At 40.2% G+C, this 23,232-nt stretch overlaps 1 protein-coding gene across 1 annotated transcript; it reads right to left on the minus strand.

The window, feature by feature from the left end:
- Positions 1-5,485: 5,485 nt before the first annotated feature.
- Positions 5,486-14,942, minus strand: LOC135464576 (amino acid transporter heavy chain SLC3A1-like). The gene is given in 11 exon segments (XM_064742009.1): positions 5,486-5,968; positions 6,642-6,793; positions 6,967-7,257; positions 7,714-7,909; positions 9,052-9,248; positions 10,480-10,625; positions 10,909-11,047; positions 11,049-11,089; positions 11,664-11,899; positions 14,133-14,184; positions 14,846-14,942. Coding segments are annotated over 11 exon segments (1,752 nt in total). The 3' UTR covers positions 5,486-5,763.
- Positions 14,943-23,232: the final 8,290 nt, after the last annotated feature.

Below are 23,232 nucleotides of genomic sequence, written 5' to 3' on the forward strand. Positions count from 1 at the left end.
ATTCACAGTACGAACCCAAATTTGACGAATTGTACAGTCACTGTTGGGTTATCTCCCTTTTGTCAACATTCCAGTGATTTTTTTTTTTTTTGGTTATAGAATGCCTATTAGTCCATGTATAGCCTACTCATTGAGGCATTGATCTATTTAAAAGGCCCTCCGTAGATATTTTTCATGTATTGTTGCAGCTGTGCACTGAATCTACTAATATACTGGTAGACGTTCTACAAGAATATTGCAGGTCTACAATATCTGCAAATACATGTCTGAAGAAGAAAGACAGAGCTAGACTACTAGCTATCATCAGTGCATATACCTTGCCGTATTTGTAGCACATTAGCTCTTAGTGGGACTAATATATAAGTTATGTTATACTAATCCCAGATACGTTCGCCCAGCTATATACCCGTAGGTTATTAAGTACCTGTTGCGCATGCTTGTTAATTCGTATTTTGGAAACAGTTGATCAGATCGACATTTACTCAAAACTGAGTCTATAAACACAGTGTTGTCCCACCAGTAGGCCTCATGATAGGCTTACACCTAGGCCTAAAGGCACTGTTTATTAATCGTATACACACTTGTAACAACTTGCACCTTTACCAAACACCTAGCCACACGCACAGTATGTTTCGTTATAACTTTCATGTGGACCAATTGTTTCCTTTTCAAAACGTTTATTCGACCTGTAAAAAGCCTGACATTCATTTTAAAACTGAAACCAAAAAATATGCATCAGTTATTCACAATATTTTAGCTTCACAGAAATTACTTAGGCCTACTTTATATCATTGCATTGCAAATTGGGGGGTGGGAAATTTTCCATGGGAAAATTCTTGAGAATGGCGTTAAACAACAGTCAGTTAGTCATTGAATCTGCTTCAACATAACTTGACCGATTGCGATTTAAGCCGTTAGGATTACCCCCGCGTTTATAAGCGGATGTCCCAGGTTCAGTCTGGGGCTGGTCATTTTCTTTGCCACGCTCACTATTAGGCAAGTCGGTAGTGCAAACAGGCCTACATATGGGGTCTCGCTGACTCAGATGGTTAAAGCGCAAGCTCGCTACGACAACCAGGCCCTTGGCCATTGTATGTATGTATACTAGGGGTTTAACGTCGTGCTTAACAATTTTTCAGTCATCCGACGATGAGGAGTGTGCTTACATTGTGTCTTCTTCTTTTGGCAGGACGAATCTATGCCACCAAAGTGCTGCAGCCACTGAAGTATCATGCCGAAGATGACACTCCACCCAGTCGCATTATACAGACACCGGGCCAATCAGACATCTGCCCTTGGTTTTCCCTGGCCAGCGACATCGTGAGTTCAAGTTTTTCGCCCTCGCTGATACTGTTTCGCCCTCAGTATCTTCCATAAGTAGATAGGTGCGGTACAGCGAAGGTTTATGCTTCATTCCATGAGCTTCGGTTTCCTCGAGGATCGACAAGTAAACTTGACCGCTGTCATGTGAGTGAAATATTCTTAAGCACGACTAAAACACCAATCACCATCAGTCAGTTAATCAATCGTTAACCAAACACTGATCATTAATTGACTTGGTGTGAGAGAATGAGGCCTTGTGTCTGGTGTATTCGACATGGAGTTTTAGTGTGGCAGCACTGTATTAACATGTCTTTATAGTCCGGAATTGTGTCTACTGCACAACATATACGTAGGCCTATATATAACGGGGGTATTAGTGAAAGGCGCGTTTAAGTCTAAGCCAATTAGCAAAACCAATGTGACTGTTAATACACATGAAATGTATATCTCTGGAATTAGGCGAGGAATTAGATACTTATATACCAACAAAGTATAACTCCAAACATAATCTCGACTGAGACCAAACTGCACAAACTGAAACCGTTCAAGCCTGTATGTGTGCAACAGGGCAAGAGTCACACCTTCGCGCGAATGCCGATATAGATTTTAATGGATGTATTTAACACGCTTCATTTTGAACATCATGTAAAGTCATCTTCATTGTGGTATTCCTAGCTTTGAGCATCCGTGTTCTTCGTAAGAAAAAGGAAGTGATCCATAATCTGAAGCCGAATGGACGAAAAGCTGATTTTTGCCGACTTATAAAGTTTACAGAACTACAGTGCAATGGAACCATCATAATTGAAGGCTAGGCATGCACATTCTTACCTAACGGCTATATTTTTCATTATTCATGCTAAAATGGTATTCTTGCCTGTTAAATTCGGTTTGTTTTCACCACCAATACTAAAGAGTGAGCTGATGATTGGCTTAGAGCAGCTATGGCATCACTTTAAAACTATGAATACGGTTGCTTTTTGTGTGTGGAATCTGGCGATGTGTCAGATGACCTTGACCTTGGCGGTTAGATAGCTTTCCTGCCTCATGCTTTATTTGTATATATTTTCACCAGTTCATACATCCCGTCATATTTACCTATGATACATTTCAGTTACTATTCAGAGAACAACACGTACATTTCTGTTGCTTGTGTATTTAGCTGTCTGATTTCCCAGGTTTTACTTTTTCAATAATTTGTAATGTGCCGTTAACATGTATAAATTGATAACTTCAGCATGATTTGGGTCTGACAGTTAGGCGTATACTGTCATGTTTTACATGCCATCACTTTCTGTATGATTTTTTATCATGTAATACACGACGATGTGTTCACACATGAAGCAGGACGCTATGGCGATATGGTTTTGGTACTGCCTCAATGGGACACAGTGCAGAAGAAAGATGTACATAGAGTCTAATCCAGCCACGGCAACTGTATAACATATACTTAAAACCAGTACATTGTTGGAATTACTATAAGTTGGAAAAGGAAGATTGCTAATACCAAAGCCTTATAGGCGGACATGGTACCCTGCTGATCTCTCGCTTATGTCATGCACAAGACGATCCTCTGGACAGCCACATGGCGGTTTGACGTTAATGATTCGTTAACATGACCATTGAGCTACATATATTAACCATCTGTTTGTTTTTATTTTATTACAGATTGGCGTTTTGCATGCTCAGGAATACTTCACTGATGTTAATATTGTATATCCTTAAAGTAAACTTATGTATTCATACATTGATGTGTATCTATACAGAAAAGAAACAATGACCTGTAACTAACAGGAAAAAGACACTGCCCACATGTTCAGGCCTACAGCTGCTCTTGTAGCTAAAACTGTACATGTCATTTGGACACGGTTTTCAATGGTGTGTTTGATGATAACCAGTTTTCTTCGTCGTTATTTTCTTCAAGTGCAACTCTTCACTCTATCTTGTGACTCCATCTAGTTATGTTCAGCTTTTGTCCGGCCAATTGTTTGTCCATCCGTCCGTCCTGCTTGTTTGCATGCTTAATTTTAATATTGCGTGAATACATTGATGTCGCGCCTCACATTTCTCCACCAAATGCCATTTTCCATATATATCTTCTATATACAATACTGAAAATATGACTGTGCCCCGGATATAAAGTTTGCGCTATAAGACCCCTATAGGAATTGTGTGAATAAAAATGAGTTCATATATAGCCGAACTTTTGTTGCACATCAGTATGTTTCCATATATCTGATCAGTTATAACTTCCCTTTAGAACTTCAGTAAATAAACGCGTATGGGTACGTGGAGATACCGAGTGGCACACTCCCTTGAACCAGTCCTGTACATAAATACTGAGAGGCAATAAATTTCATTCAGTCATACTTGTCCACATAACAAGCCTTCTGGATGTTTTCTGTAATTTTATTACAGTTATACCTTTATTACCCAGTTCTGCCTATGATAGGTCAGCTTGGTCAAGGTTTTTAGACTCATATATAGACCTGTGTGTGTGTATAATGTAGTGTATCACAACCACACGGCCACATGTGCAAGTTACATGGAGTTACGGCCCTTCTCAGCTCATATCACGTAGACACACTCGTACACGGATGTGAATGTGTTTTCTCACTAAACGGTGCAGGCCTATTTATTCAAATCTGCTCAAATCGTCATACACTGAGACCGACCTGTTAACTCACGTCGTCCTGATACCAAGGAGATCATTTTCCAAACCTCACCAAGACGACCATCATACAGCGACATTCAGGTACGGATATCCTAAATGTAGCCACAGTAAACTATGTCTATGCCATTCTACACCCAAAAAACAGGCCGATCAAATTGGCGGTATACAGAGCATTCAAAAAGATGGTAGATAGGTAATTTCTTTATTTGACTGATGTTTTACACGGCACTAAAAGAATATTTCACGTATAAGTCAGCGGTCAGCATTATGGTGGGAGGAAACCGGACAGAGATAGGGCCCGGGGGAAACCCACAACCATATGTAGGCCTATAGGTTACTGGCAGACCTTCCCATGTTCGACAACATCAGCTGAACTTGAAATCACAGCGACTTTTTTGCTGAGAAGCTCATGAGTTAGTGTTGATCTGCCCTAGCACGCTAACTACTCGGCCTCGGAGCAAGTCAAAAAAAAAAAAAATATCCGAGCCGATGAAAAATGTCAGAGTTAAAGTGAGGTTAAAATTTGGTTTTGTCAAAAACAAAGTCAGAAATATACTGAAATTAAAATATATTTGTTGTTTAACACCATACTCTAAAATCTTTCACTTATATGATAGTGACTATGTTTGGGTGGAAGAAACTGGAAGCAAACCTTTGGCAAGTTGTTTAGTAAGTTTCTCACTTGTGATGTACACGTGTTGGCCACGCCTATTCCCGGCTATGCGGGTTCAAACCAGGTTGATCATTGTCCATTGATCAAGTACTACCTTATCAGTAATCTTCATCACAAATCTTCATATAATAGCAGGAATTTGATTTACTTATTTATTTGATTGATGTTCTACAGCGTACTCAAAGACTGTGTCGCTTACACGACGGCAGCCAGCGTTATGGAGGTAGAAAACCGTGCAGAGCCCATGAGATGTACTTCAACTCATAGCAACAGCACTGGCGAGAGGCTCCCTTGGTCATGTAGGCCCCGTAATAGTAGAAATTAATGACAGAATTCACAGCTTGGGCCCGAGTTACTTTAGGCGAGAAAAGTCTCCATTGGTGGATCTTCAGCGAAGAACGTAGGATCCTAGTTATAAGACCGCTTATTGTCAGAAAGGTCTACATGTGAATAATGAAATCAAGGACGTGGTCATATAATAATAGTTCTTAAAACCCTTCGCCGGAATAATGTTATACCCCTGTGTGTCATCTCAACGATAAACTTGTATGTACACATCACAGAAACAACATTAAAAAACTAAATGCTTGGTTATATTTTAGTACCTGTTGATTTGTCAGTTAACACTGGTTAGCAAGTTAGTGATCGAGTTCCGCTGATGGCAAGCCAGTGACCAATTTAGCTTCACTGGTAGCAAGCTACATGTAGTGACAAATTTCGCCCCACTGGTGGCAAGCTAGTGATCAATTTAGCTCCACTGATACGAAGCTGGTGAGCAATTTAGTTCCACGGGAAAGCGAATGAGCATTTAATAAAAACTCCTAAAACCTTCCTTAGGCAAGAATTCTTTTAGGTTTATTCCATTATAATTCAGGAGATTTATAAATGCGTACAAAAATACAATTTTAAAATGGACGTATTTTCCGATTAGAATTAAAAAAAAATGACCTTAGAATATTTCAATATTTCAACATAAATATGAGAAGATTGTTATAAACTTTGGACGCCTTTTACTTGGATTTTTCTGAAATGCATATTTATGTTTCAACATTTCGCTTTGATATAAAAGCATGAAGCCTCATCGCATAGAGAAGGCTTAGTACTGCTTTATCTGATAGTCCCACGACAGGACTACGCCTTCCAGGGGATCAAGTTCAATCCCAGACAGGTCCGCTGTGTCGCCCAACTGCAAGGAACCTGTAGAGCTAGTAACTGCTTCTACCAGAGCTTCTGTTACGCTTTCAGACGGGCGAAAGTCCTGCTTCACCTTCCCGGAGCCGAAATTGATGGCGACGAGGTAGCTGTAAATAAAAGGCTGGTAAGCTACATGTACATAAGCGACGCAATATCCAAAGGTATGTCCACCATTAAAAACAGGCTAATGATTTATTCATCTAATTTCTATGTTTAACCCTATATACCCAGGAATGTTTGACTGGTGATCACTTTATAATGAGTGGAGGCAGCTGTATATAGTGATCATGATAAACTATCAATTTATTTTTGTTTATTTGCTTCGTGTTTTAGGTAGTACTCAAGAATATTTCATTTATACGACGGCGGGCATACGAAGGAAACCGAGCCCAGATAAAACTCAGGACGATCCGCAGGTTGGTGGCAGATCTTTCCACGTACGGCCTGAGAGGAAGCTGGAAGCATGAGCTGGGCTTGAAATCACAGCGACCGCATTGGCGGGAGGCTCCTGGGTCATTGCGCCATGCTGCCGAGCTAACCTCCTCTGCCATGGAGGCCCCTGATAAACCATCAACCTTCGGCAAACTATGCTAACAAACTCTGTGGTGTTTCCGAAGGCACATTTCTATTCTGATATTAATACCATAATAGTCCTTTTAATCAATCTATACAACAGATCCCAGTCCCAAAATCTAGGTTATTATATTCAGCTGAGTGATTCTCACTGATGTTTTGAATTATTTTGTGTGAATGTCAAAACGTGAGCCGCAATTCGCTTACTTTGTCAGGCCATCAAACTCCCGGCGAAAAGACAGGAGATTATCATTCGTGACGACGTATAGAAAGTCACCATGCAGCACTGTGGGGTTCTGACGGGCACTGATCAGATTCTTGAAGAACGCCAAGTCTGAATCTGGGTCTTCTTCTTGAAACTGAAATGGGTAAAGCATTTAAGCCACAATGCTGGTTTATTCTTAAAATATGTACAGAAATTCTCGTTAAAACGCGAATGAACAAGATACCTGAATAACTGAACTTAACAATGGGTTTGTTTCTATCAATTTGTAAAAGAGAAAAATGTACATTAAAAACCAGGGTTTCTCACCTCAACATTTGTCAGGTCATAATTTGGATTAACAGGTATCCACGGGGAACAGTTGGATGAACAATTTGAGGCAAAGCCTCCGCCTGTTGTGTTGCTCCACTGCATTGTCGATCGCATTGGTTGATCCATGGACCAAGCATTTGGAGGTGTGTGCATGACGTCAGTCATTCCTATTTCGTCACCGTAGTACGTCACTGGAGTTCCAGGCATGAACATTGTTAGCATCGTCAGAGCTCTAGCCAATGAGCTGTTAGTTCTACTCATTACCCTGGACGTGTCTTCAGTTCCAACCTTAAAAAGAAACGTGGCGACATTTACACTATATTCGTTATTTACGTTCCTCCAGGACTCTCTTATTCAGACAAAGACACCCGAATGTAAAGGAGAAAATTGATTTTTAATTGTTTATTTTATATATTACAATAAAAAGCGTTTCTCTTCTCCAATATATGAAAATAAAGTGTTGCTTTGCGTAGACAAACATCTTATCCCAAATCATGCAGTGACCCAAGAGCCTCTCATCAATGCGATCGCTGTGAGTTCAAATCCAGCTCATGCTGGCTTCCTCTCCGGCCGAAGGTGGCCTGCGGATGGTCGTGGGTTTCCTCCGTGGGCTCTACCCGGTTTCCATCCACTATTTTGCTGACCGCCATCGTATAAGTGAATTAAGAAGTATTTTAAAATGTGAAAATATTCACCACACTTCACGTGACAGAATTAAAAACTGCAGCAACAGGCCGTACGTACCATCCAGGTCTGCCACTGGCCCGATGGGATATTCGTCAACCAGGAATCTAAATGCTTCTTGACGCATGCGCCATTGCAGTCAACAGTGACAGGAATTAGGCCATAATTGAGAGAGATATCTACACCATCTCTGCCAAATCTGCCGTAGTAAGCCAAACTCTGTTCTGTACTGCCACGGATGTCCGCAATCAACATTCTGAAAATAAATACAAATCACAGGTTTAAGTTTTTCGTTCTTAAATTTGTTTAATTCATAATAAGACACCTTGTCCGCGTCAATGAAAGAAACATTTTCCTAGTCACAGGTAGAAACCTAGTCTTAGGAGGAAGCAATTGTCTTTATGTGAAAAGTTGTATTAGGAAGAAACTTGATGACCTAGACACAGGGAAAACACCCTGTGCTAGGAAACCATCTCACCCAGGAAAGTAACCCCAAACTGCATCACTCGATTTCCATGCTTTCTCGAAACTTTAACTGGTTGATAAGAAAAACAATTTCTTTTTGCTATGTAAGCATCGGTTCTTAAGCGGTTGATAAAGGCATGCATTTAAATTGTTAAATATATCATAGTTGTTTCACATGAAGAGCATGCACACGTTCTGAAATAATTGTACCTGTCAGTATTGTTGGCACTTCCATAACTGTCCACAAGGTGGCGCACCGAGCAAACATGTCATTGATCTCCGGCAGACCGAAAGTGAAGTCATGCCTTGTAATAGTTGTAGTCATCCTGTATTCATCAGAAAACCATAATTAGCTGTCTGGGAGCCTCCAAATATATTCCATATTTAATCAGAGCCAGTGACACAAACTAGAACATGCAATTTATCTGAACGCGCCGACATATAGTCTTGTCGTGAAATACATTCTGAAATGTGCACGATTGCCAATATGATTTCATGTCTGTTTTTAAATATGCTCGTCATCATGTTTTTACAAGCTTGGGTGAGTGCTGAGTGAGTGAGTGCTTGGGGGTTAACGTCGGTGAGTGTTGATGACAGTAGACTAATTAAACCGCCCTGATTCCTTATAAGTTGACAGAATATGGGAATTTGTAAGGGAATTTGATTGCACGGTGTAGGCTTATTGCTTTAGCTCTAGGGAAGAGTGGCGTTCATGTTGTTTTCTGGACTGTTTTCTTCGTAATGATCACTGGATGCTTTTTGTTGCCGGGTAACAGTTCATTCTTTATTTGATGCTAGTCAGCTTTTCCAGCCTGAAATCTTTTTGATGGCCCGGTGAATGTCAGCCACCTTATACGAATTATTAAGAATGTCACCCAATACGATTAAAACTCAATGTCTGACATGGAGTTCTACACTCTTATCAAAACTGACGAGTGATGACTATATAGGTAAGGTAAGGTCCACTGTTGTAAAGTCAGGCCCAGGTAGTATGGATGACTTACTGGATTGTTTGTTGGCGGGTTTGTCAAAGGTTCTTCATTTCGAAGGTCGTCATCTACAAACAGGTAGGCGCTGTTCCTCACAAAGAAACCATCCACATCGTTGTCCATCCAGAACTCTAGAATACTCTATGACAAAAGACGATATACACTCTGGTCGTTAGCACTGTATAATAGTTAATAAATATTTGAAAGTAACAGGAACAAGAAAGAAGACATTTCGGTCGAAGCCGTCACGTAGGACGACCCTTCCCGAGAGACCATTTACCAGCATATGCACTGAAACTTTAATTTAAGTTTGTCAGCTTGAAGTTGGTATCAATAATGTTTTACATTCACTGTAGTTTACATGGTCCTCTAGGTTAAAACAACGCTTAAGTGTGAAAGCTCCCGTTGATTGTTTTCTGTTTCTAGAATTTGGTCTGAATCCATTTGGGTTACCCTAGGGGCATCAGAGAGTTTCGAATGCTCATCAAACCGTTTTCAAGACATGGAACTTGACCCCATTTATCTTGCTTTCCGATAAGCGTTTGTTTATTCCAAACATCATCCTTATTTCTTCAGAAGTTTCGGTATCAGAATATTTGTTTGCTTATTTGTTTTATTAAAAAGAAAGAGAGAAATACTCCATGTGTGGGGAAATACCTGAAGTTCTTGTTGAACTAGCTCGCTTCTCAGATTGAGTCAGGTTGAGTGCTTCGGAACTGGTGAATGTACCACTGGTTTCTAGGAGCCGCATTGGTCCAGGCTGCCATCTTCGCTGTGCTCGTGCTGTATACCGACAGCTGAAACCCATATTTTGATCCAACAGTGACATATTTATGAGAATGTTTCTTTGTTTTTTCTAAGCTATCCGTTTTCAATGCAATCAATGGTCAGAAATAGCACATGTACTCAAGCTCGTTTATCTTTGCTATATACAAATTGTAACACCCGACAGCGAAATTCTTATATCCCATAAAACTGCAAAAATGACTACTTGGAGAAGATTTATCTTTTCAGAGACCGGCCCGGATAGCACAGTTGGTAGACCGGTAGATCCAGGATCAATCCTTGATCGAGTCACACCTAAGGCTTTACGTTCAGCCTGAAGGGGATAGTGCAACGACTGGTTGACCCGTATCAGTATAATGGCTCGGGCGGTGCGACTTAGTGAAGCCGCACTAAATAAAAGAGCGGTGGAAATCCGTCCTGCTACAAGGAGGCACATTACACGTACATGCACCCTAAAGATTCCTTCGTCGTCATATGACTGAAAAATTGTTGAGTACGACATTAAACCCCAAGCACACACTCACTCTTTTCAGAGAAACAGGTTTTAAACAGAACTACCAAACTTATTTGCCTTTTCCACACGTACCCAATTGGTAGGCACATCTATTCCGTCCTTCCAGACATAATAGTTCCTGTAATTGTTCGCCTGGTCGCTACTGCTGGCACTCTCTGTAAACCACATGTGCTGTTTGCTTGTTGTTCCAGGAATGAAGTCCACGACCAGCCGCATGTCTGCAATGTAAATATGGAACTACACATTAGTCCGAACACCCGGTGTATAGATCAATGTTTCTTTACTGACAACGTTCGCCCGTCTGTCAATCTATAGGGCCAAATATCAAAATCAGCCACACTCAGACTATGTTGGACATAAAGTTACCTAAGCATGGGAAGGGCATTCCCAGCCTAAACAGAGCAAGTTTTCCGTTTATTGAACTTTTCAGAATTTATTCGAAAAGGTAACATCCTGCGAAACACTGTGTATGATTACAAAGGCACAGGAATTGATGCTTACCATGATTGTGAATTTCCTTCACCAATTCTTGGAAGTCTGCCATGGTACCGTAATGACTGTCAATCATGGTGTGGTTTAACACGCTGAACTCGTTCTCTGACTGGTCGTGTTCGTAGAAAGGGGAGAGGGAAATTGTTTCCTACACCGAGGTCTTTCAGATACTCCAGGCGAGAAGTCACTCCTGAAAAACATCCAATCAAGCAAGCACATGAATCACGTGATACTGTGTCATCGTATAACAGGTGTTATATACTGAGCTATTTGAATCTTTGTTTGAAATATGAATGTATTTAATTCTTAGACCTGGCCCGAACACAAGATAATCACTTTATAGCATTGCTTGCTATGTCTCATTTCATGACCAGTAGTGACTGAGCCACCACATAAAGTCGTCTGAAGAGTGGGAAAGTTCGTCAGTATCTTGCCAAATGAGGGTGGTTTACCACTTGCACTCCGGATAAAACAAATAAAACTGACCGCCACAGAAGTGCAAAAGCCTGTGACAAGAAGCCGTATTCAAATAAATAAATGTTAGGTCGCCTGTATATGTATATGTACGTGAAATTGTGAAAATGGTAAAAGTATAGTGAAGCTAAGAATCCTCATCTCTGTAAGATATTAGCCTATGCATATTTTTTCTACATTATAGATTAGTTGTAACATATCTAACATCCGACATCGCAACCCATCTGTATTGGAAAGGGGAAATTTCTCAACACATCGTTGAAAGAATAATCAGAGGGTATATTTCTCACCTTTCAAATCACCCACGCCGTCATTGTCGGAGTCCTGGAAACTGCGGATGTATACCCGGTACACTACGGACTTCTGCCACCAGCTTATGGCGGGTGGAGATTTGCATCGCGGATGGACAACGATGATGGCGATGGTGGCGGCGATGAGACTGATCCAGGCGAGGACGATGATGGCAATGGAGATGTTGCGGAGCGTTCTCCAGAGTGGTTTTTGAGGAGTGGCGTAGAAGGTGCTCCTTGGTCATTTCGGGGTACGGCTCTTCCCCAGAGTAGTTCGTCACGTCCCCATTCTTGTCGTCTGATACCACGTATTCCCTGCCGGAATCATCGTGTAACACGTAAGAGGACTTGTTGGTTTCTGACACATGGGAATCCATGACTTGACTGTAACAATAAAAAGTTGAATTTAAATAAATGGGTTGACCAGATTTACCTTAGTTCAGCGCTCTAAACACCCGGGGAGGTGAAATCATAAGTAAAAACAAATACTGTGCAATACACTAACACCTCGACAATAGGCACTTTCTGAAAGCCTTCAAGAGATAGAGTGTCACATATACACGAGCGGATACACTAACAAACGACAGGCAGACGAGCGAACTGACTAATCCTTTGGTAGATTTGAAATTATATGTACATGATGTCAAACTAAATCAATTTCTGTCATCGTGCAGTCACACAGATTGAATTGCTGGAGAGATTTTATGGGAAGTGGAGCAAGTTTGTGTGTGTGGCGGCAGGGGGGGCTAACATGAAACCTCGGTTTCGGGATGCATGAGCAGGTTTCTTGTATCAAAGGTGGTAGAGGGGACAAGTGTTCATAACATATGTACTATGACAATGAGGTAAGCACACACGTGCTTAAATAATACCTTATCTGGTTGACGTATCTGGTTCAACTTTGTTGTGTGATTACATCCGCGCCCCCATTTAATACGGATGAAAGAAAAGGGATGGGGTAGGCTGTTTCAGCAAAAAAGACTAGTAGCTAGTACTAGTAAGACTAGTCTATTGATCATTGGGGGTATCTAGTTGTGTTAAACATTCCACACTTATAAATTTACTTGGCAGATCGGTAAGCCTATAATAAGTATGATGTTATAACGAGTTTACGCGTAGACACTGGTTTACTGCTTGGTAGAACACCGTCTCCGGCCCTTCAGTGTCTGCCATGCCTACCTCACATGGCAGCTATCACTGGAGTGACCGGGCGAGTAAGATAAATAAAACCAGATGCTGTTTTGTTTGTATAAACGAATCCCCATATATGTCATTGTATTAATATTGTAAAGATAAGTAAACTCGTGCTTTTTCCATATTTCATGTAAAAAAGCGGCACACAGTTAGAAAAAGCTGAGATATATGCCTGCGAATACGATAGAAGTCAGCACAGTATATACAAGGTGCGAAACTAAAGAAAGTGGAAGATGTGTTTACCAACAGAAACAATGACGGCTGCAATGGCGGACTGTTCCACATGTACATTTCGTCTACATGTCATTGTCATCCCATTTGTGTTTTATCAGTGACATAAACTTAACTAATGTAATGTACCTTCATCATTTGTTTCATACCAACGACATATCCAGTAAATTCGGAGTAGAGCCGTGTTAGGACTGACTTACCTGTTGAATACCTGTGAACGTCTGTCAGTTACAGGTGTATTCTTATAACAGGTAAGGCCTTAGCGCAGTCTGACCTACTTCGGGTAGGCTCTGTAAGGAGGCCGCTACCCCGCCCCGCTTAACTTTATGCTCGCATAGCAAAAGTGTACATGTTTTCTGCGCCGCCTGACACCAAGCTTTATTTACGATGTGTGCAGTATCTGCCAGTACAAGTAACAAGTAATCGACAATGTGCGTGCGTACTTTCATGGTTTACAATGGGGCTACTGTGTTTTCCTTACACAGTGTGTGACAAGGCTGTTCTGGAGAAGGACATCTAAAATCTGAATAAGTTCAGGTAATTGAAAGTCAAGCTGAACGAAATAGGCATTACTAAAAAAAAGTAGGCATTGTTCAGCTTGTTAAACACTTTAAATAGATCGTTTTTGTAAATTCCAGTTCCCATTTTAAATGTTACACGACCTGCAAAAAGCTTGCATGAAGAAATAAAACTGCGCGGGACAGCCGTACACTGACTTGTGTTGCCCTGGAACAAAACCCACGTAATCGTTGCCATTATATACATAAGAAGATTTTACATCTGGTCATAAGTCATTTTCATAAACAGTATTGTGGAACTGCTTCACATTTAAGAAACTCAAAGTGCGGCAAAAACACTTTGGGTATATGCATAAATAAAACTGTTAAGTGGATCTTAGACCTGCATCTTCTCCATTAAGGCGTGTCACGATTTCTATCGCTCACAATACTGATATTACAGTGTTAGGCATGTGTGCTAATACTGATGTGTTTATGCATGCATTGCTATTCAACGCGTTCATATACTGTATATTCTTCTAATTACTTCGTGAAGGCTTTAATTTTTAGTACACAGGTGTTACTTGCATTCGGAAAATCTGTCAAAAAAGAGAAAAAAAAGACAGTCAGTTGACACACCTGTACATATACAGATACAAAGAGGAGATAAAGTATTTAAACACACACACACACACACATTTGCATTATAGCATCTGCCCTCGATTGTCGAGCGATATGCATGAGTGGTGGCGCGAGTTCGGCACAATTTAGGTAAAATATTCGAATTTAGATTTGGTTGGTTAAGGCCGCAAAACGTCATGGGGTTTGTCACGTGACTGTAATGGCGAGTTTGTGTACTGATGTCCTTCACACAAAAACCTGACCGTCGGTGGGCGGATGAAAAATTCTTGAGTTGTAAAATAAAATAATAACTGCGTATTTAGATCATATGTGAGAAAAACGAGGAGAGGGGAATGATAATAACGCATGTACTGCATGTGGTGAAGGTTTATTCCACAAAAATAACGTATTACACACGCAGATATTTACTATAGGCGTATATTCGAGGGATATTAATTTAGACTCACGACCAGGTCCCCCTTGATGAGTCCATGGTGAGTCCATAATCAGATTTATTATAATGTTTATCGGGTTAGAATGCTATACATGTACTTTGTTCGTTCGTATTTACGTGGGAAGGTCTCCTAGCAACCTGCCGATTGTCGTACGTTTCCCCGCGCCGCCACTTAAGTATCATACCGAAGACACCTGACGTGATACACCAGGCCAACCAGCCCTGCTTCCTGTCTCTAATTTTTCGGTGCTGAGCGCAAAACGAGGCAGCAGCAAGAACCATTTTTAAAGTCTTTACTATGATCCGACCTCTATAACTGATTCTATGGTCACACGGTACCACTGTTGTGGCCCTCCTGTTAGTTTACCTCCGTTGGGATTTTATTGTAGCTGTTCAAATAACTGCTTCATTTGTAGCAATTTCGCACCATGACTTAGGCGGGGAAAATGCAGTGGTGTTAACTCAAATTTATTTCGAAATCATGGGTCTAGAATTACTCAGATTTGTGTTGTCATCGCATATAACATACAAAAATTTTACAACAAAGCAAAGTTACCCGTTTTAGAGATGGTTTGTCCACTGGTAGAATCCTAAATAATAAATAAATATATATATAAATAAATAGATAAATAAATAAATGAGTAAATATACATATGAAGGGCTTAGCATAAACATTACGCAGAAATTGTTAAGAGTTACGAGCTCTTTGTGGAATATGATCTCAGTGATTACATACGTATGTATATGTATGTATAGGAGTGTGATAAGCAACAGCCCTTATGTTATGTGACAGGCCTTCGTTCCACGAAAAGGATATCCGGAATGCACGTATCAAAAACGGCCGTATAGTGAAACATATAAATAAGGATCGATTTACCAAACATCCAGTTCCCTATGCACATCGGGAGTCCACAAAGCCTCGTAAAGACAATTTATCATATTATTTTCGATATTCGATTACAAAGTATGTACAAAATGCACATGGCTTTTAACTCGCAATAATTATTGGAGAAAACTTATCTACGAAGTTACATGTATGTGCAAGCTTTTCATTGTTTCAAGTCAGTATATACATGTATACACAAACTGCCGTTTACACCTTACTTCAACTTCAACTTGACTATTTCTTACTCTATTGCTTTATTTAAAAAATATATATTAAAGGAGAAGAAAACATAAAAATTATGACAAATTCAGATGAAAGAGCGTCAAAACTTATTTACAAAGGTGATTTTTTTGTTCAAGAGAAAAGGGTATTTGAAAATATTTTTGTATGGTGGGTATTTGGGTCCAACGTTTGGTACTTATACTTGTTGCATAATAATGTTCTATATAAGAAAGTGATGCTTGTCTAATAAATTTATTTGAATGTAAATTTGTTTTTAATATTGAAACATATCAAAAATATAAATATGATCCAAATTGAGGTTTAATACATTTGTTAGCTGAAAAGAACAGATTCTCGTGCAAAAATATTTATTAAACTTGTGTTACATACTCATTTATGACATTATTAAACAAAGGCTATATATGCCAAAAGGTGGTCCCAAATACCCGCCATACAAAAATTATTTTCAAGTGTTCTTCTCAAGGAAAAATCGGAAAAAAATGTTGAAGACCACATTAGGAATAACTTTTCTCACTCTTTCATCTGAGTTTTATGTCATTTTTATGTTTTCTCCACCTTTAAAGTTCTACATATTTTAAATCTTTTACAGCCTGCTATGATATAGGTCAAGCTATATTTATTTTATTTGATTTATTTGATTGGTGTTTTACGCCGTAGTCAAGAATATTTATTATACGACGGCGGCCAGTATTATGGTGGGTGGAAACCGGGCAGAGCCGGGGGGGAAAATCACGACCATCCGCAGGTTGCTGGCAGACCTTCCATCGTACGGCCGGAGAGGAAGCCAGCATGAGCTGGACTTGAACTCACGGCGATCGCATTGGTGAGAGACTCTTGGGTCATAACGCTGCCCTAGCGCGCTAACCAACAGCCACGGAGGCCCCTGGGTCAAGTTATAGAATATCGGTCTATCAATTATTTTTGTCGACGCGCATTAAGTTACAATATTTCTTGTGATCGTGTATATATGCTTTTAGAGTTGGCAGACCGGTGTTAAAGAGCAATTACCAATTATTACTTATTACTTTCAACGTGGAAATAAACCTCCAACCATTCCTATCTTCGCCGTGAGTTTGGTCTCCTCCCCTATTTAGCGCAGTGAGAGTGGACTCTCCCATTATAACACATGTCAGCGGTGTAATAATTACACCTGAGAGCCTGTCCACAATCAAGTAGCAAGTGTGAATAGCTTGTCAGAGTGACATGTGCAGTGGTTTGTAACATGTGGCCGGAATCCTTAAACAGCAATTCAGATAAACAAATTTATGCTATTGTCACACCAAAGTAGTTCTCAAAACTTCATCTACGTCCTAAAAAAAAAAAAAATCGGAAAACGAGCTGTGCTCGGCGCAGAACGTGTAACTTTGGCCAAATGATGTCTAAAATACGATGCTCATCAACACAACAAGTCAACGAGCCGGACGAGTTGGGTCTGTCTGCGAACGGGATAAAGGAGGTACAAGCGTAATACGCCCTAACAGTATCGAAATACGACATTTCCGTTCGTAGTACGTCCAGCTCGTTTTAAGTATGCTGTCACTCCGTCTAATTGCAGAACGGGATGGCCGCCAGAAAAATTTGAGCAGGCTCGAAGTTCTAGAGCCCTTCTCGTCCGAGCCCGTACATGAAGTTCGTATACAGACCGTAAAAAGTTGCTACAACGTCCACTCCGTTTGCACGCAGTTTGAGCTCGTTCGGCACTTATTTTCAGAACGTAGTGAGAACTTGTTTGATGTGGTGGGGGTATAACCTGTGCAAACATAGAGTGTCCTGGCGCTTTCAACAATGTGTGTCAAAGGTATATAACTACAGGTCATATACAGCACGAGGTTTCGGCCCTTGTCACGGTACTCATCTCTGTGACTAATTTATTTGTGCACCCTAGGTCGTAATCCACCCAGGGTCTCCCGATAAATCCCCAATCCGATTAATGTAAACCTACTCTTATTCTCAATTTAAATACCATTCTCCTTATTTATGACGCGTGATAAACTGTTTTGCATGCACACATATTTATTTTCTTACCTCGTGTGAAATAGCTTAAATTAACGGATTTGTCCCCATTTTAAAAATGTGAGTTTCTTTATTGTATTCCAGTCCAACGTAATACAACGTTGAGCGGAAAAAAATGTTGCAATTATTGCTGGTGGAGCCCTCAACGGTTGAAGGGCTGATTCGCCACCCTTGATCAATGAGGTTGCGTGTTCGAATGCAGCTCTTACTGGTTCGATTGCAGCTTAAAGTTAGGAGCTTGACAAGTCCGTGGCAAAAGGGACATGGTTTACACGCGGGACACTGGGTCCTCCACCCATAAATCTGCCGGCCATCATAGAAATAAAAATTATAGTATATGGCGTTAAACACCTATAAAAAAAATACATGCTGCCATTTTGGGATACTGTCACCAACTGAAACATAACTTTCGAAGCACCAACGATAAATATGAAAAGTTAATGATCTCAGGATCATTTACTGTTATCGGTCCTGTTACTGGGTCCATATGGACCATATGAATATAAAACAAGAGCGTGTGGCTATACAATACGCCAATTGAAGGGCGATAAAAAACAAAGCTCAAACTTGTACAAGAACATGTACTACATGTAAATTGACGGTAATGCTGTTTCATCGAATGACTAGAATGGATTGTAATGCTTTAGGTACAAACAATATGGCACTCGTTATGCATTATGGTCCATGTATGGAAGTTGTAGGCGGGTATTGTGGCTGTTGTTAAGACCATAGATCGTCAATCGCTAGGACGAGGTTCTCGTTGAATACCATCCTCTGGCAGTTTTTTCTTACGATTCACCCCTATCCTCTGGCCTTGGTGGCAATAAGCCTCTGACATCACTAGCAGGGCTGTTTTATGGTTTTACGTGTTGTTTGAAGATCACTTGTCTTCCACCAATGTAACATATATATTGAGCTCTCGATCTCTGTCGGAGAAAGTCTGTGCATCTCACGTAGGAAAGTTCGACAGTTATTTGCCACCGACCGATGGTTTATTCGAACAATCAGCTTTCCTTTACCCATGAAACTAACTACCGCACTTTAAGTGAAATGTACTTGACCATGACGTTAAACCCCAATGGAAAAGATAATAAGGACACTGAAATCATTTCCGATCACTAAACAGACCACAGCTTTCACAGAGCTATTTAAAGCATATTAAGTTGTCTCCCTTGTGAATAAGACAGTTTGTTATTCGCGTGATATTACAAATACCATAATAACTCGTAGTAGTCAAAAATTAGATTGGACATTTTCCCTTACCATATCTAGATATATCTGTATATTCTTAGTTACATTTCGTACCTTCTGTACAGAACCTTTATCTAAAGGACTATACTACATGTTTGTTATGGTATGAAATGCGCCAGATTTTTGTAAGTCGATAATTTATGTTCCATACGTTTAGTTCATAGAAAGACACCATGTTTAACTCAATGATAAGAAACTCATTTTAGTTTTGTTATCACTTCATCGGGATAATATAACTAGGTGCTTCTTTCTATATTTTAGTACATTCAAAAAAAAATGCCACAAAACTGACATTGAATATAAGATGTAAGATAAATTGTGTTTGAAAGAAAATACTTCAAATTATGTATACAGTTTTACAGTGAATATGCCTACAGCTAGGCCTACATGTGTACTGTGTTGTCACACAGCATGGACATTCTGTGCCTATAAACAGACGAAGAATGACTACAGACATTAATGTGTGTTTGTATGTGACAAGAGTTTCGCGAGGTTTCAGAGCAACTACGCTCCGCTGTGTTGGTGAAGCCTTACTATGTAACAACAAGGCCTGTATAAATCCTCTAAAAATATAAACCGGTACATTCCACCAGCGATTGTAATAATTACGATTAACGATGTCATAAATACCAAAAATCAGTTGTAATTACATTACGATTACGATTATTACACACTAAGCGGCGGTTTATCATATTAACCGTCATTATACTCTATTGGAATATCTGTTATACCTGTGGCAATGAGCCTGGCTTGCAGTGTTATTACACATGTGTATAGTAATTGTGCCCTACTTACGTGATTTCCATCATCCTGTGTGCTGTTGTTAATGGCTCTTCTACCAATTAGTCGTCAGATACACGGTTTATCAGATGATTGTATTTTTCCAGTGTTCGACAAAGCTGTGCCTGTGATTGCGTGGTATGTGTGCGACCGCCAATCCGGGATGTGGGATACAGAGTACTCACGATGTTAGCCGGACGAGTCCAGACGTCATTATCCGGCAAGACGAGGGGTGCAGTCTCTTACACGCATCCGCAATCTACCTGATGTAACTACTTACATTCTCTTTCACTCCATTGGTCAGATTTTACAGCAGGTCAAACTGCCGGGAATCAATGGAAACAATCGTCATGATGACACAAAGGTTTAACACCACATTCAATAACGTTTCCCTTTGATTTATTTATTTGATTAGTGTTTTACGCCACACTCAAGAATAGTTCACTTATACGACGGCGGCCGGCATTATGGTGGGAGGAGACCGGGCAGAACCCACGACCATCCGCAACATTTTCCCTTGACTGTCCGCAAGCTGTCTTATGCTCCTGTCTTGGAAAGAAGAATTCTACACACACAACAATGAGCTTGTATGAATTGTGCTGTTTAGTTCTTTCACATGCGCCTTAGGATACATTCAAGCTGAAACTGATAAAATACAAAGCACCATCGGAATGCAGCATTTCTGTTAACCTTCCGTCTGTGTGTTTTTCTCACGTGAGCTGACAAGTGTTTTTTTACACAGACATAATGATCCGTGACTCATACCTACAAGGCCTCTGCAAAAAATGTTAGAGATGTCTCTGTGGATACATATAACGTGTAGAATACTGAACAGATAACTAATCTGAAAGGCAATTCTTTTATATAGCTGACACCATGTTGTAAAAGTCTAAACCTTTATATTATTTTTGTTTGCAGCTAATAAGACTGTATTATGTAGTCTGCACGCCTCAGGAAGGCTGAAACAAAAGACGAATTGACACGTTATGACTGCAGGAAAACTATATCACCGTAGTGGCACTTTCCATCTCCCTTTGAGTGTATTCCGGCATAAACCTGGATTCTGTTGATGGACTAAGCATGCCCGGAACCTGGTCCCCTAATAGTTTCAGTGCTTTTGTATATTAATTGTGAGCACAATACAGCACTTTATATTTCTAGATGGCATTCGTGTAATATATTTCAGTTTATATCACTGCATTTTGTTTTACCTAATTCTGCTTAAACCATTGTGTTAGGTGGCGTTTAGTTGCTGCTATAAGCATTTAAATCATAAAGGTTAATGAAATAAAAACTTAACTAAGGTAAATTGACAATGACCTGAATTTCACTGGTTACGTGTAAACCATTTGCCAACAATCAGACTGTCGTTACTGCTCTGGTTTTACCCTCTGTGCTTTAGCCTCTTATTTTGTATTCTGCATAAACCGACATTCTGCTGGTGGAAGCCTCCCCAAGGTTTATTCTCTTTGCTTTGTTTTAATGTAATTGCATATAAAATGTGATTACGGCACAGCATCTTGAGTAATTGTACTTTAGTGAAGTCTGAAATAAATATGCCGGTAATGCAATTATCACTACTGCATTTTCTTTTACCAAATGCATTTACATGAACAGTTATGACACTCGTGGGATAGTTGATCTGGAGCTTGCATGAAATCGGTGGTTTACAGCGGTTCCCAAATCTTTAAGTGGATAGCCATCTTACTGGAAAGCCAACGTGCTGAATAGCTTTCTTGCTGGATAACCAACATGTGGATAGCCAACTTGCTGGATTACATTGCTGGATACCTGGCAAGATGGATAGCCAACTGGATAGATAACTTGCTGGGCATCCAAGTTGGATACTTGATGGATAGCTTGCTTGCTGTACATGATTTAGTTCTTTAATGGTAATAATGTGTAGCAAACCAACTATGGATAGCCATCGGGGTGATAATGGATTTGTTGAATGCCTGGCTTTTTGAATGGCCGACATAATGGATATCCAACTTGCTAGACAGCCAAATTGACAGACAGCCTACTTGCTTGATAGCCCGCTAGCAGGTTGTTCGACTTGCTGGAAAACAACATCCTGGATAACCAATGTGCTGGATAACTGAGTTGTTGGGTACCTGTCCTGCTGGATAGCCAGGTTGCTATACAGCCAACTGCCTGATTGGATGATTAGCGGACTTGGCTGATAACCATCATGATGGATAGCCAACTTGCTGGATAACCAGTTTGCTGGATAACCTTGCTGGATACCTGGCTTGCCGATAGCCAACTTGCAGGATGACCAACTTGCTGAATAGCCAAGATGGATACCAGATAGTGTACAGCCAGCTTGTTGGATATCTGGTTTGTTGGATACATGATTTGCTGGACTGATGACTTACTCGAAAGCTGAAAATCTCCCAAAACCGATCACTAGACAAAACAACTGTATTTCGTTTTTCCCTAAATAGCAATCTGGCATGTGTCGCTAGAAAATTGTCTCTGACTCTTGTTTTTAGGAGGCTTATCAGTCATTCCATATTACAGGCCACCTGAACACATAATAGATCAGCCACTGATTCACCTTTAGCCTTTGATCTCAACGATGAGGTCTGATGTAAACACGAATTCCTACTCAAGTCAACTTCCACAAGTCAGTCTTATACAATAGCGTGCAGTGTTGGTGACATCTAACTGTTGTCTTTGCTCGTCTGCGTGAATCAGTGTCACTTCAAAAACATTCCTATTATTGTGATCATGGTCAAGAACGTACATGCTTATTAACTAAGTTTTTTCTATCTTTGTCACCATTTACTTTTAATATTCGACCACTGCACAGAATAAGATTTTTTTTGTAACTTTTTGTCGCGCAACCTTCGAATGTAGGACATCCTGACCTGAGCAATTTTCTCACAAAATCACAATGGTGTAGAAAAATACGCAGGCACGACTTCCCGTCGATCTGGCCATATCACAAATCAGATAGACCAAGCTTTAACGGGCTTTCCTTAAGCTTAAAACATTCCTATCTATCCCATTTCCTAATGGCCTCACCTAAAATTTCCATTTTGACAACATTTGTACGGCATATTCTGTCAAGCGTGTCGAGGCATCTGGCAGAGGGTCTACACGTGGGGTATTTTAATGTAGAGCCTCAGAACTCGTTGAAAGACAAAGGCGAAGTAATGAAATTCAGAAAAACAACCCACACTAACCCTCTGCAGCCCCGTTCTTTTTTTTTTTTTCAGAAGTCTATCACCGACAACTGATCTTAATTGCTTTACATACCTGTCACTGATTGGTGTAAAATTCCGTAGGATTTGTCTCCACCAGGTTTAGTGCATTTCATTACCGGATCTCGAGTTAAACTTCAATGATCTAGAATATAACAGTTCCACTGATTTACTTGAGTTGGTCACAGCT

This window comes from Liolophura sinensis, chromosome 1 (genome assembly GCF_032854445.1).
Source record: "Liolophura sinensis isolate JHLJ2023 chromosome 1, CUHK_Ljap_v2, whole genome shotgun sequence".
NCBI lineage: Eukaryota > Metazoa > Mollusca > Polyplacophora > Chitonida > Chitonidae > Liolophura > Liolophura sinensis.